The 13,298-nt window shown below is 38.9% G+C and overlaps 1 protein-coding gene across 1 annotated transcript in view; it reads left to right on the top strand.

Moving 5' to 3' along the window:
• LOC131991059 (mitogen-activated protein kinase-binding protein 1-like) overlaps positions 1-13,298 on the top strand; it is a 31,654-nt gene that overhangs the window by 1,409 nt on the left and 16,947 nt on the right. The window contains exons 2-14 of the mRNA XM_059356352.1: positions 1,024-1,115; positions 3,651-3,713; positions 3,827-3,884; positions 5,423-5,593; positions 6,571-6,708; positions 7,238-7,420; positions 9,305-9,465; positions 9,934-10,123; positions 11,034-11,171; positions 11,287-11,474; positions 11,560-11,651; positions 11,741-11,866; positions 12,651-12,721. Of these exons, the coding sequence (XP_059212335.1) occupies positions 1,024-1,115; positions 3,651-3,713; positions 3,827-3,884; positions 5,423-5,593; positions 6,571-6,708; positions 7,238-7,420; positions 9,305-9,465; positions 9,934-10,123; positions 11,034-11,171; positions 11,287-11,474; positions 11,560-11,651; positions 11,741-11,866; positions 12,651-12,721 (1,671 nt within the window). The remainder of the gene's footprint in view (positions 1-1,023; positions 1,116-3,650; positions 3,714-3,826; positions 3,885-5,422; positions 5,594-6,570; positions 6,709-7,237; positions 7,421-9,304; positions 9,466-9,933; positions 10,124-11,033; positions 11,172-11,286; positions 11,475-11,559; positions 11,652-11,740; positions 11,867-12,650; positions 12,722-13,298) is intronic.

Genomic DNA, 13,298 nt, shown 5'->3' on the forward strand with positions numbered 1-13,298 from the left:
TAAACTAAAATAGGGCTGTCTGAAGTAAAGTAGTGATAATATTCTAAAATTAGCATACCCTTGAACTGAACCATGTTTTAATGTGGCTAAAACTAATTTTTGCTGCTGCCTGTCCACAGCACGCCTGCTGCACTGACAGGTTTCTACTTTAACACTAATTATGAATAAGTACCTAATCCAACTTCACCTTTAAATAATCCAAACTATTCCTTTAATATTTCAATGTGTTAGTAGGACACCATAGACCCAGGTACATTCATTTAACTCCAGACTAATCAATGCCACTCAACAGCTGCTTCATAACAGACAGACAGACAGACGGACGGACAGACAGACAGGCAGACAGACAGACAGACAGGCAGGCAGACAGACAGACAGACAGACGGACGGACAGACAGACAGGCAGACAGACAGACAGACAGGCAGGCAGACAGGCAGACAGACAGACAGACAGACTTGCAGAGCCTTCTGTCACATCTTCTGTTTAATAATCTGGTTAAACCTTTTTACCTTTTCACATCTCACACTAAAAATTATAAAATATATTTTGATTTCAAGCTTATCCTTTGCTGCACATTAACCTCCTCAATGCAAGCAGCCTTATCACAGAGAATATAAGAAGATAATAAAAAAAAGTCCAAAATGTCTGTGCAGGCGTCCACAAACAACATATAAATCAATATTATTTTAGAATTGGCCACTGCGAAAGTTGGAATTATCACATTGCTGGGAGAATTTTTCTTTTATCTTAAAAGTGACATAAGAGTCAGGGTTCTCTGGGAGATATAACAGCAGGACTCCGTTAAAGTATTTGAACTCTAGTGGACACATTAGTTAAGCCTTAGCCTCACATGTTGCAACCAAACACATCTATTTCTGTCTTTGATTCATTGACCAGTGTGTAGTTACATCACACTGCTGTGTTTGGTGTTTATCCCGCCATTAGCCAAATCTGCTTTCACTTTTCTCTGTGAATAAATCCTCAAACAAAAAAACAAACAAAGCCTCTTTTTGTCTCTCCAGGTGACTTTGGAGAAGGTGCTTGGAATTACTGCTTCAGGAAACAGTGGTCTAGCCTGTGACCCCCGATCTGGACTTGTGGCCTATCCTGCAGGGTAAGAAGAGAGACGGGAGACCATTTCTGCATCCTTATCTCAACATCTGACCTTTGACTTATCAACAATCCATGCTTCCTTATCATATCTACCTCACACAGACGTTTAGTGTGCAAATTTCTGCGTGTGTGTTTGTTATCTCTGCAGTATCTCAGAGGAACTGAGGAGGAGAGCTCTGTGGGCTTTCTCATCAGAGAAACTCTGAAGCTTCTCTTTATCCTATCCTCAGGGAGGCTTCCTTTGACTTTTTCACTGATGTAAAGCGTCTTGTGTAGTATTATTAATTCTGTGCAAACAGTGACACTGTCTGTGTTAACTTGCTCAGTGCAGAAGAAGAGAAATGAGCTGCAGGTTGGAGGATTTAGGTCTACAGTTTTGATGCCTGGGGCCTCAGAGCTGCTGCACCACCAGGGTGAAATCAGACTGAAGAAACAAGCACACTGGGTCCTGCCAGGCTGAAACAGTTACAGTGCACTGAGCCTCTTTTGTGCTGTTCTCAAATCTGACAAAGCTGTATTAATTCTAAGAAGGTCAATGGCTGTTTACAGTATTGTTGTGTCACCCAGGGTATGTGCCTGAGAGAGAGAAAAGTTTGTGTGGGATGCATCGGCATTTCTGTTCACATATGTGTGTATCATCTGAGCAAGCTTTATACTTCCCAAACTGTGCACAGTCTGGCAATCCACCTGCCATCTCAGTTTAAATCTGCACAAGCTGTGGTACCAGGAATGCAGTTTCCTGGCACTTAGCTAAAGACCTGGCAGCTCACTAAGGTGATCACCAACAGGATGTAAAGAGGAAGTATTATTAGCAGGAAATAACTGTTATGGCTGGATCATTTGAATATAATATGAAAATAATTCTGGCATAAAAAAAGTGGGTTAATCATAGGAGATAGGCAAGATTACATAAACACCTTATCAAGCAAGACAGGACTTTTACTTTGAAGGATTCAAACGTTAGGCTACACACATACACAGATGAGTTAATGTTACATTTATGGGTCAGTGATAGTAAATAGTGTAACCACAAAATAATGATTTATATTAAGTACTTTATCCACCTACAGTGTATTTAAGAGGACCATTTCTACATTTACACATTTTGTCAATATTGAGCAGAACATATTTAAAAAAAACATTTTTTTGTTTTTGTTTTGACAAATTATGTAAAATTTGTTATGCTATATCATAGTGTTGCAGTGTACATGTGGATTGTATTTTTTTTTCTCATTTTAGTTCACATTTATTTTCCTGTATATAATCAGATTTTATGGGGAAAAAGTACCTGGTTACACCAACTATTTTCCACAATGTTGCCCTTAAAACATTTGGGAAAATACAGATGTCATGTCTGTGAGGTGCATTGTAAGCTAGCGGCAGAAGGGTTATTTTATTTATTTATTTATTTTTAATTATGCGGTATTAGGGGGATTTTGTTATATATAGACAAAGCCAGGCTAGCGTTAGCTGTTTCCAGTCTTAATGCTAGCTAAGCTAACCGGTTCTGACGATTTATGCTACCTTGTCGAAAAATGTCACGTTAGCTATTTCCATTTCCGGTTTTGTATTTCCGTATATATGTTTTTTGTTATTACAAACAAGGGTAGGTGTCCTTTACGAAGATGAAGAGAAACTCAAAACACTATTTTAATATCTTTAGTGAAGATTTCGGGGGTAGAATATTTTAATCTACCAGTATCCCCCAGCGAACAATGCTTCCACGCATGCGCAGAACCGTTAACAACCTATGATCTTGACAGGGAGCAAATATCGACACAACACCTGTAGCTTCATATTTAGCGCAACTCAAGTGGCGTCAACTTCCTCACCTATGATAACGATCGGCAAGAAAGCGTAGAGTTAAGAATTTTATCGATATAAAAATCAAACAAATTCTTTGAAATATTATTTTGAAAATTCCACTGATTCAGAAATCCTTTTTATTGGCCTTCAACCACGACCCAACTTTGTAGCAGTGTATGTAATTGTAATTTGCTTCAGAACAAAAATAATAATAATAATGTAATAATAGGTCTAAACATATTAATAAAATTATGCAGAGAAGGGTATTATGCATAAAAGTTATGCATGAATGGGTACAGTGTTATTGTATTTCTAGCTGTAATCTACCTTAAAAAACGGATCAACTGAGATTAGTACACTTAGGCTTACTGCTGCACATATTAGTTGCTATTAGAGTAATTCTATATAGATTCCTCTGTTACATCAGAGTTGAAATGTTCTAGGGTCAAATATGCACTGTGAAAAGAGTGCAGTTATTCATTTACCTGAAAATGTTATTTTCCACTTAGCCATGGACAAGTGTTTGCATTTCTTGCAAACACCTTGACTAAATACATTCAAAACATTCAAAAACACTTGAACATTGGACATTTTCAACTTCAGAATAAGGAATACTTTCCAAACATGAGTTTCTAGATCTGTTCCAAGTCAATGACATCATCATATTATATTATACATTAAGAAACCTTTACTTGTATGGTGAATTCTGATTATATTTTTCCTTGTGTAGGTGTGTGGTAGTTTTGCTGAACCCCAAAAAGGCCAGACAGCACCACATTATCAACACATCAAGGTGAGTTGAACACAAATACAATCTGCATTTACACAGGACCCTGTTGAACTGTCAGAACAACCTAAAAGGAATCCTACTGAGCTGTCTTTCTCTACTTTTGTCACTTTTCACAGAAAGACCATCACAGCTCTGTCCTTCTCCCCTGATGGCAAGTACCTGGTCACAGGAGAGGTGAGTCTTACTGTCAATCTGCTTCATTGTTTGGCTCTGCAGTTATCTGGGGTTTTTTTTCTCCACAAGAATTCAACATCTTGCACACTGCAATTGTCCACAGTGTAAGGAGTTGAAAATAGGCCTACAGCTATTGTCAGTGGTGATCTCGCAGACCTTATTGTGGAAGTGCTCAAGACTGAGTCCCCTTTATGTTCCACTGTCATGTGCCAGTCAAGCATCTGTAGCAGCACCTGTGCACCTCAATACAACAGACTATCTTAATCTGACCCAGCCAATCAAAGCCGATTAAAGACTTCTGTGTGTAAATGGATGAGCACACAAGAGTTGCCATGACGAAAGAGATCAAAGATCAAAAGACAAAATGCGACAAGGATTCTCCTGCCATTTTAAAGAAGCCAAATGCAACATTTTGTAGACCATTACTGTGCTGTATTTAAATTATTGGTAACACTTTACAATAACCATCATTTATAGATGGTAAATAGACCATTTATAAATGGTAAACAGGTAGTTTATTAATGTTTAATCATCATTTATAAACCGTATATAGGCCATTTAGAATGGTGACTAGAAAATGTAATAATGTTGAACTATAATTTATAAATGCCAAATAGATTACTTTACCATAAACAAGCATAATTATTAGTTTATTAATAGCTTTACACTCATTATAACATTTTTAACACCATATTAAGTATGTAAATAATTTCAAAATGATTCTTATGCCTTTAAGAAATTGCTTGAAAACATTTAAAGATTAAATATGTATAGAATTTTGTAAATGGTTAATAATAATTGGTTTATAAACCATCTATAAACATCACTTAGATGGTTATTGTAAAGTGTTACCAAATTATTGAAAGTAATTAAATACATTTTTTTATGAAGCTTCCAAATATTCAAGTCAATCTTACAAGCAAATGATTAATATTATAGACAGCAACCAAAGCTGAGAGAGGATTTCCTAAAAGCCTTGAAAGAGGAGAAGATATTCCTGAGTGAATGATCTGATAAGACACCCATTCACCAAACAGAAGCTAATTTACATCAAGGACAGGCGGGCAGCAGACATGCATATCTTTTTTTTGTGTCTTTCTTTCTGACTCCTTTGTATTCAGCTCAGTCTGCCACTGAATGTCATCCATTTCAACGTTGTTCTGGCTGCCTGTCCCCTCACCTATTAACTCTGACCTTTGAAAGGTTGTACTGCTGTATTATACTAAGAGGCCACACAAATAGCCTGCTGACCTTCTGATCCCTGAAAGGGAATAATGTGAAGAGGTTAAGGGACTGTTAAAGTTACTGTATGCAGCGAGCAGAGGACAGAGGGGATAATCTCTTCGAGAGCTGGATAGACTGGAATGACAGGGGACTCCTCTATGAGATCCCAGTGGATGAAAGACAGGAGACCAAAAACAAACACAATACAGCACTTAGTTATAAGAATGAGCCCTTTCTTTGATAGCAGTCAACTATTATCTCTCTCTGTTTCAACTCTTTACTCCCCCTCAACATCACTCTTTCCTTTCCACCAGAGCGGTCACCTGCCAGCGGTGAGACTGTGGGACGTGGCAGAACGGAGACAGGTGGCCGAACTCCAAAATCACAAATATGGCGTTTCCTGCGTGGCTTTCTCTCCCAACAGCAAATACATTGTCAGTGTGGGAAACCAACATGACATGTTGGTCAACGTCTGGGCATGGAAGGTACGCCTCACAGCCCACAGCCAGCTCCTCACAGCCACAGCTGTTGTTTTCGCACCATGAAAGCGCTCAATTGTGTTTGTCATTTTGGTGCAAGGCAGAAGGCATTTAGCTTTTACCTTTCACCTGCACACTCCTGGTTATGTTAAAGGAATTGTTAAAAAAACACATTGCCCTCAGTAGCTGGTACAAAGATTTCTGAAGCAAATCAAAATGTGCTTTAAACAACAACAAGTAACTTTCATTTTGTGTTGATTTTTGCGCCCCCCCTGAAAAAGTGCAGCAGTTTATTTTAATGGGCACCACTGCCAGGTGTTGTAGATCTTGACCTAGCTGGAAGACGCAACTTATTTTTATTCTTTTTTAAACACATCTGTTTGCAGGATGCAGAGCGATTATGTCATATATCCATTATAAACTGCATTAGTCAACAATAGTGAAACGTCAACCCTTTTTAACCCACAAACTTAAATTCATAAATTGATGATAAAACACGTCTCACAATTTATATCATGAATAAAATAGACACATCACATACCTGTCTAGGAGGAAGAGGGTCAATTCAGGATCAGTTTATGATCCATTCAAATCCCACAATTCTTTGTCTCTCTAACCAAGGTTGACTTGTCTTTTTGCCAATGCTCTATCACAATTTCTTCAGAATCAGCCATAACAAACAAAAATATCGCTTTACTGCTTTAACTGGCCTTAACTTTCCCTTGGATGATGTGAACATAGGTTCTCCCAGTCTGCATGCCGTAAATGGTTTCATCTGATTTTGTGGGGAATCATACCTAGGGACATTAAGAATAACTTTAAAGAAATAGCCAGTCTTTTGTCTTGTTTGCTTCTGTAGGTCATATAGAGGTATCTGTATTATACTGAAAGTGATTCATAACCAGTTAAAACCCCATTCTAGCTGCTTTAAGCTCGCAGGATGCTCTGTTTGTAATATGTTTTGTTGTGTTGTTCTCTTTCAGAAAGATGTCGTTGTGGCTGCCAACAAAGTGTCCAGTAAAGTGACAGGTGTGTCTTTCTCTGAGGACAGCTCCTACTTTGTAACTGTGGGGAACAGACATGTCAAGTTCTGGTATCTGGATCACTGCAAGGCCAGCAAGGTACTAAAGGAGAATTTCGGGGGGTGTTGTTTGTGTCAACCATGTAAATTGTTTAAGTATTGGTTGGATTTTGGAGTTTTGGTTACAGTTACACTGTAAGAAACTGTAAGAAAATCTTCATTGCCTTGAAAAGCTATCACGGTTAAGAGGGAGTTTGTTTTTTTCACAGTTGCTATTTAATTTTTGCTTTATTGTTCCATAGCTGAGTGTATTCACATCAGTGCATTTCACACAGTCGTCTTCACAACTTCACAACTGCTCACTGTGTAATCAGATCAAGAGAATTATTTAGCAATACTAGTCACACATTTTATAGTGGAATACACATACTCTCGTTTGACATTTCTTTGTTACTTTTCACACCAAGAATTTCCACTTTTAAAAAGGAAAATCTCACAACTACACATGTTTCAAAAAGCCTGGATGGGGATGTAATGTCGACTAAGTTTTGGGTGTAAATGAAACATTATTCTGCTCTAACCAGCTCAGCCTGAGCCTCGGCTAACCTTCTCCCCTCTGTGATATTTAGGCCAGCGCTCCTGTCCCTCTGCTGGGCCGCTCTGGGCTGCTGGGCGAGCTGAGGAACAACTTCTTCAGTGATGTGGCGTGTGGGCGGGGCTCTAATTCTGACTCCACCTTCTGCATCACCTCCTCCGGCCTGCTGTGTGAGTTTAACAGCAAGAGGATGCTGGACAAGTGGGTGGACCTGCGGGTGAGTTTTTAATTATTTACCCCATATCTGAGTGATGCAGGGGTTATTGACTGGGCTGTGGCATTCCACCTTATGTGGGTGCCAACATTCATTACTGCGTGTTAACCACAAAGGGGATATTGCTGCTTGTCTTGCTGTCAGGGCCTACACGAGTCTGACAGATATGGATGTAGTGTAGGCCAGTAGTTCTCAACCTTTTTGAGTCGCAACCCCGAATTTAACATGCATGTTGTCCGTGACCCCCGCTCACTGAACACAATCTCACACGCACAGTCCAGATCACCCAAAAAAGACACAAAATGACCAAAGAAAAGACACAAATTGACCAAAAAAGAAACAAAATTACCAAAAAAGACACAAATTATCTAAAAAATTATCAAAAAAAGACATAAAATGATTAAAAAAGACACAAAATGACAAAAAAAGACACAAAATGACAAAAAAACCCTCACAAAATGACAAAAAAAAGGACATTAAATGACCAAAAAGACTAAAACACATTAGCACATGAACACTTTAACACAGTGGAGACAGAGCTGACTTCCAAAATGATATGGCGACCCCCAGAAATCATCTCGCGACCCCAATTGGGGTCCCGACCCCAAGGTTGAGAATTACTGGTGTAGGCATACAACCATGGGGTGGTAATTCTAGTTTTTAATGCTAATAATGTAGGCTGAAATCCTCTCTTTGCTTTAGAAATACTTGGAGTTAAAGTCCATTTTCTACTTTCAGAACAATCATTTTGCTGCCAACGTTTCTTTTAAGATTGATGTTGATAAGTGAGGTTTGAAAGTTAAGTGGCATCGAGGCAGTAACTACAGATTTGTAACTCTGATAGGCCATTGAAAGTGGTTCTTAAGAAACATGCATTTTCTTCTTTATTGATTCAGTAGGTGTGTACATAATTAATGGGATACTTCACTCATCTAATTTAGCTGTACATGTATTTATAGATGAGGACTAGGGTCTGTCGAGGGGGAGATTCAGATTGCATAAAATGTTGTATTCATTTGAAACAAATCCTCGTTTACTTTGGACTTGATACTGAGTACTGATCCTGTACCAGTGTTTTATTAATAAGCTGCACTGTGTGGAAGTCACTGGGATCAGTATTTTATGTGCAAGGCAACATCTTGCTTGATTTGAATTTTGCTTTCTTAACCAAATTTAACACATAAATACACAGATATAAATTTACTGAATTATTATTTATTATTGATATAATAGATCATGCACCAACAACTTGGTAAAAATCTTCAAAATTAACCTTAACAAATTGGTCATAATTTAAACAGGAATTAAAATGATGGATATAGTGTATACAGTATATTTTCATAGAATGTAATTGTATAGATTAGCCTTGTCACTGATACCAGATCCAGTTATGTGAACCAGTATCGGCTCAATATCAGAGATCAGTGTGAGATTGGTACATCAATATTGAAGTATCAATTACAGAGTGCTGTACAACCAATAGTGCTGCTGGTCAGTGTCCAGCTGTTGTGTTTAATCAAAAGGTGGAGATGTGTGTGTGAGTCCTGCTCCTGCCTTCTGTTAGGGGATCAAAGAGGGATTAACAGCGGGGACGAGGACAAGTACAGGATGTGTTTGGAAGTAGTCCAATAAGGACGCATTGATGTCCCACTGCAACCTTCTCTAACCTTTATCATTACTGACACGCAGGACTGTTGTGGACTCAGCTGCAATTCAATTATGAAACTGCAGTTGATTTCTTTTTGTCGGTGTTTGTTACAGGAGGTCACACCTTATTGTTAACCATGACATTATTGCGGACAGATTTCTCTGCTCCAGTAAGGTCATCTGTAAATGATACAGCTATGAAATGCTGATGTGCTTGTTATACTCTGTCCGGCTTTGCAGACGGGCGTGGCCCAGTCCCTGTCTCTGTCTGAGGATATGATCTTCTGTGGCTGTGCTGATGGAATAGTGCGAGCCTTCAGCCCTGTCGACCTGCAATTCGTCTGCACGTTGCCGCGACCGCACAGCCTCGGCTCTGACGTCTTGGCCATCACGGAGGCCAGGTGAGGAAGAGCTAAGCAGAAACACAGCCTTTCCTTGGCAGGGATCCACTGCAGGATCAAATGCTCTCAGTTTATAGTGCCTCCTGTCTCAAGTGGCTCCATTTCACAACCTAAATAACTCCTAAATGTTTCTTGCAAGAGTTAGAGTCCAAATCAATAGCAGGTTTGTAGCACTTTAAATAGTGTCGTATTTTAAGCTCATTGTAAGTGAATAAAGTATCCCATAGAAGATCCAAGGCCAGACAGATATTACAACTTAAAATGATAAACTCTTCAGATTTCTTTATGATTCAATAGGCATACTTCACTTTACAATTTCTGTGTGTTTATGACCAGTATTACTGATTAAATTATTCAGCAGGCTTGCCCCGCCCCTAGTCAAAATGCATTACTATTTTTAGGAAAACATCTGTGGCTGTTATTCTGTTATCTTTGAAATATGTCCCAATCTCTTTTTTTCCCCATCAGACACCTGTTTTCCACCAAGACCGACGCACGTTTCCCAGACGCCATTGCTGTGACCTATGACCCCGCCAGCCGCTGGCTCAGCTGTGTATATAATGACCACAGTGTGTATGTGTGGGATGTGAGAGATGTCAACAGGGTGGGGAAGGTGCACTCGGCCCTCTTCCATGCTGCTTGTATCGGAGATCTGGAGGTAAACAAATGAACAATACACACCTCTAATCACTGTGGTACATGCAGTGTTTTAAGTGTGTCGTTAATAATTATAAAGTGCATTGAATGTTGCATTGACTGGGCTGCTGATTTGGGGAACATTGGGGGGCTCTTCAGTAACACTCCAGTCACAAAATTGGGCTGTTTGTTACTGAAGGACCACTTTGAGACGCACTGATGGTCATTATTATGTTTTGCTGTTGGTAATTGCATTGAATAAGCTACATTTGTCCATGAAAATCTTTATTTTAATTTTGGGGACAGTGACAAGACCTTATTTCAAACTTATATTGACTTTGAATCTTACTAGCTTGTTAGCTTTCTGGCGCAAAGGGCGCTATGAGCAAAGCGAACTAGAAATATCTCCTGTTGTCAATCCATATCTCAGGTTTGTCATATTTAAATGAACAACCTTTCCATTACACAAGGATCTTATGGGATGGTTACCAGGTAAATGCAGTTGTGTTTGGTGAACATTTTTTATTATAATTGTACAATGCATGAAAATATAAATTATTAATTGTTCTTAATTTCTATAAAAATCTTTGAAAGGGACCATGGTACAAAAGTGAATATTAGAGGTGTCTGGCCTTCCTTGCTGATAATGGACACCTGTAAGAGCATTATATATAAAATATTAACTTGCGAATGATAGGCAATAAAAGGCCTACTCTATTTTAAAATGATATGATGGATAGAACTCTGCAGCTGTTGAGCAGTGATTCTGACTGTAGTTATGAGTTATGGATATGAAGGCTCGTCCAGCCTTAATGATTCATGATAAGCAATTTCCCAACAACCAACTTGCATACAGTTCTATAGTACAGCACTTGAATTCTACATAAGTTATATTTCCTGAACCCCCAACCTTTTCTCTCTGCCTTCCTCAGATGTTCCCAGATGTTCCTGGGGAATGTGATGCCGGTCTGTCATCAGGTGCATTCCTTAGTTGCTCAGCTGATAACACCATCAGACTGTGGCGCATGAATGATTCGACACATACTCATTCTCAGAACATCCTCAGCCATGTGAGTTTGTCATCAATTACAGTCTCTATGTCTGACGAAAGACAATGTTGACATTTCAGAAGCACACATTCTCTCTGTGACAGATTTTTTTTCTCTATCCATCATTGCTTTGCAGGATCTCCTGAATATAATCTACATAGATGGAAACACCAGTGCTTTGCTGGACTCAGAATGTTTGACAAATATGAATGCAGACAAACCAGGAGATGGACAGACAGCAGAGAGCAGGACCGGCATCAGGACCATCTGTGTCAGTCCAGACGGCAAACACCTGGCATCTGGAGATCGCAACGGGATGCTGAGGTAGGACAGAAAGCTTTAACTGACACTGATGACTGACTGAGGTGACCTCCATCCATAAAAATATATTTTAATCTATTCTCTACAGGGTTCATGACCTCAGCAGCATGGAGGAGATTCTGAAAGTGGAGGCCCATGATGCTGAGATCCTCTGTCTTGAATACAGTAAACCAGAAACAGGTCAGTGTGTGTGTGCGTGATTATAACGATGGCATGCGCGTATTGGCTGTTTATACGATTATGTGATTAAGTTGTCTTATTACTGTCAGGTCTGAAACTGCTGGCCACATCTAGCAGGGACCGTCTGATCCATGTCTTGGATGCTGACGACGACTACAGTCTGGTGCAGACACTCGACGAGCACTCTTCATCCATAACAGCCGTCCGCTTTGCTGGTGAGCCACTTGAGACACTGTCAACATCTGACAGCTAATCTTTGCTTAATCCTCGCTTTCATCTCCATTCAGTCCCACGCTTTTATTTCGCTCGCAGCTCTGCTTGTTTAGATAATAGATGACAACTATACACATGTTAGGTGCAGCTTTGTTTGTTATAGGCAAAGCCTTTTTCTGCTGTTTTAATTCTTATGCACTTTGTTTTTTCTCTCTCAATCTGCATACTTGGGTCAATTACCGCCCTTCATTTTTAATTTGTATTAATTTAGTCTATGTTTTCTGAAAATCTTCCATGTCCTCAGGCTTTGCCTTAGATTGTAGAAAAATACTATTAGAAGCTGACTGATGAATACTTGCATACTTTTTGCATTGCCTAAAGGCCTTTATGCGTCAATATTTCTTTTAACCCTTTGATGCACAACATGGGTCTAAAGTGACCCGACTGACTTTATATGTTCTATATCTTTGCGATAAATTAATTTAATCATTGAGTATTCCAGGTTTTCCGAAATGGACTTGAGAAAAAAGTATGAAGGGAAAAATGGAAATAATGATCTGTTGTAATGAAAAAACAAGATATTCAAAGAATACTTTGAATATTCAATTATGAAATAAATTGATTTACAAAGATAGAGCAAAGAAACACGCAGCAAGCATGAAAGAACATGGGAAATGAATGTGGGTCATTTTTGACCCATGTTTTGCATTAGAAGGGATGTCCATATGTTGTGCATCAAAGGGTTAAAGTACAACTCATAATTACATATCTGTCTCTTTTCTTCAGCCAATGACAACAAGGTGAGGATGATCAGCTGCGGAGCAGACAAGAGCATCTACTTCCGCACTGCACACAAGGTAAGACTTGTCTGTGCAAAACTCAACCATCAGCTCTCACAACAAGTAATACAGTTCTGCTTTAGGTCAGGATTTTCAGGAAGTACACTAGTAACATATTTACCATACAGACGTGAAAGCAGTATTGATCTTCTCATCTTACTCTCAGGAAGAAAACGAATATGTGTATTTCTCATATCGTCAAACAATTATTTTCACATGACAAATTAATTCTCATTGCTTTTTTACTCCATCACGTTTCCAGCATTTTATAAAAGCAATACACAAGCATGCTGCAGCTATTTTAACACCACTGTAAAATGCCTGGTATCTCCTGACTAACTGCTTCATTTTTGCCACAGAGGAATACTTTCATCACACAACAGAGCTTCTCTCTACGCCAAAATTAATTTCCAAAAAAATCTTGTAATTATTTCCGGCCATAAGAGACACAATGAGAAGTTAATCTTGGTTCAACATTCTTTGCTGCTTCATTGGTTTTGACTAAAATTAATTATTAATGAATTAATTCCTCACACTAAGGACTCACCGCGCAGCACAACAGCAACACAATTTATTCAGATGCTGCTCGTGAATA

This window comes from Centropristis striata, chromosome 18 (genome assembly GCF_030273125.1).
Source record: "Centropristis striata isolate RG_2023a ecotype Rhode Island chromosome 18, C.striata_1.0, whole genome shotgun sequence".
NCBI lineage: Eukaryota > Metazoa > Chordata > Actinopteri > Perciformes > Serranidae > Centropristis > Centropristis striata.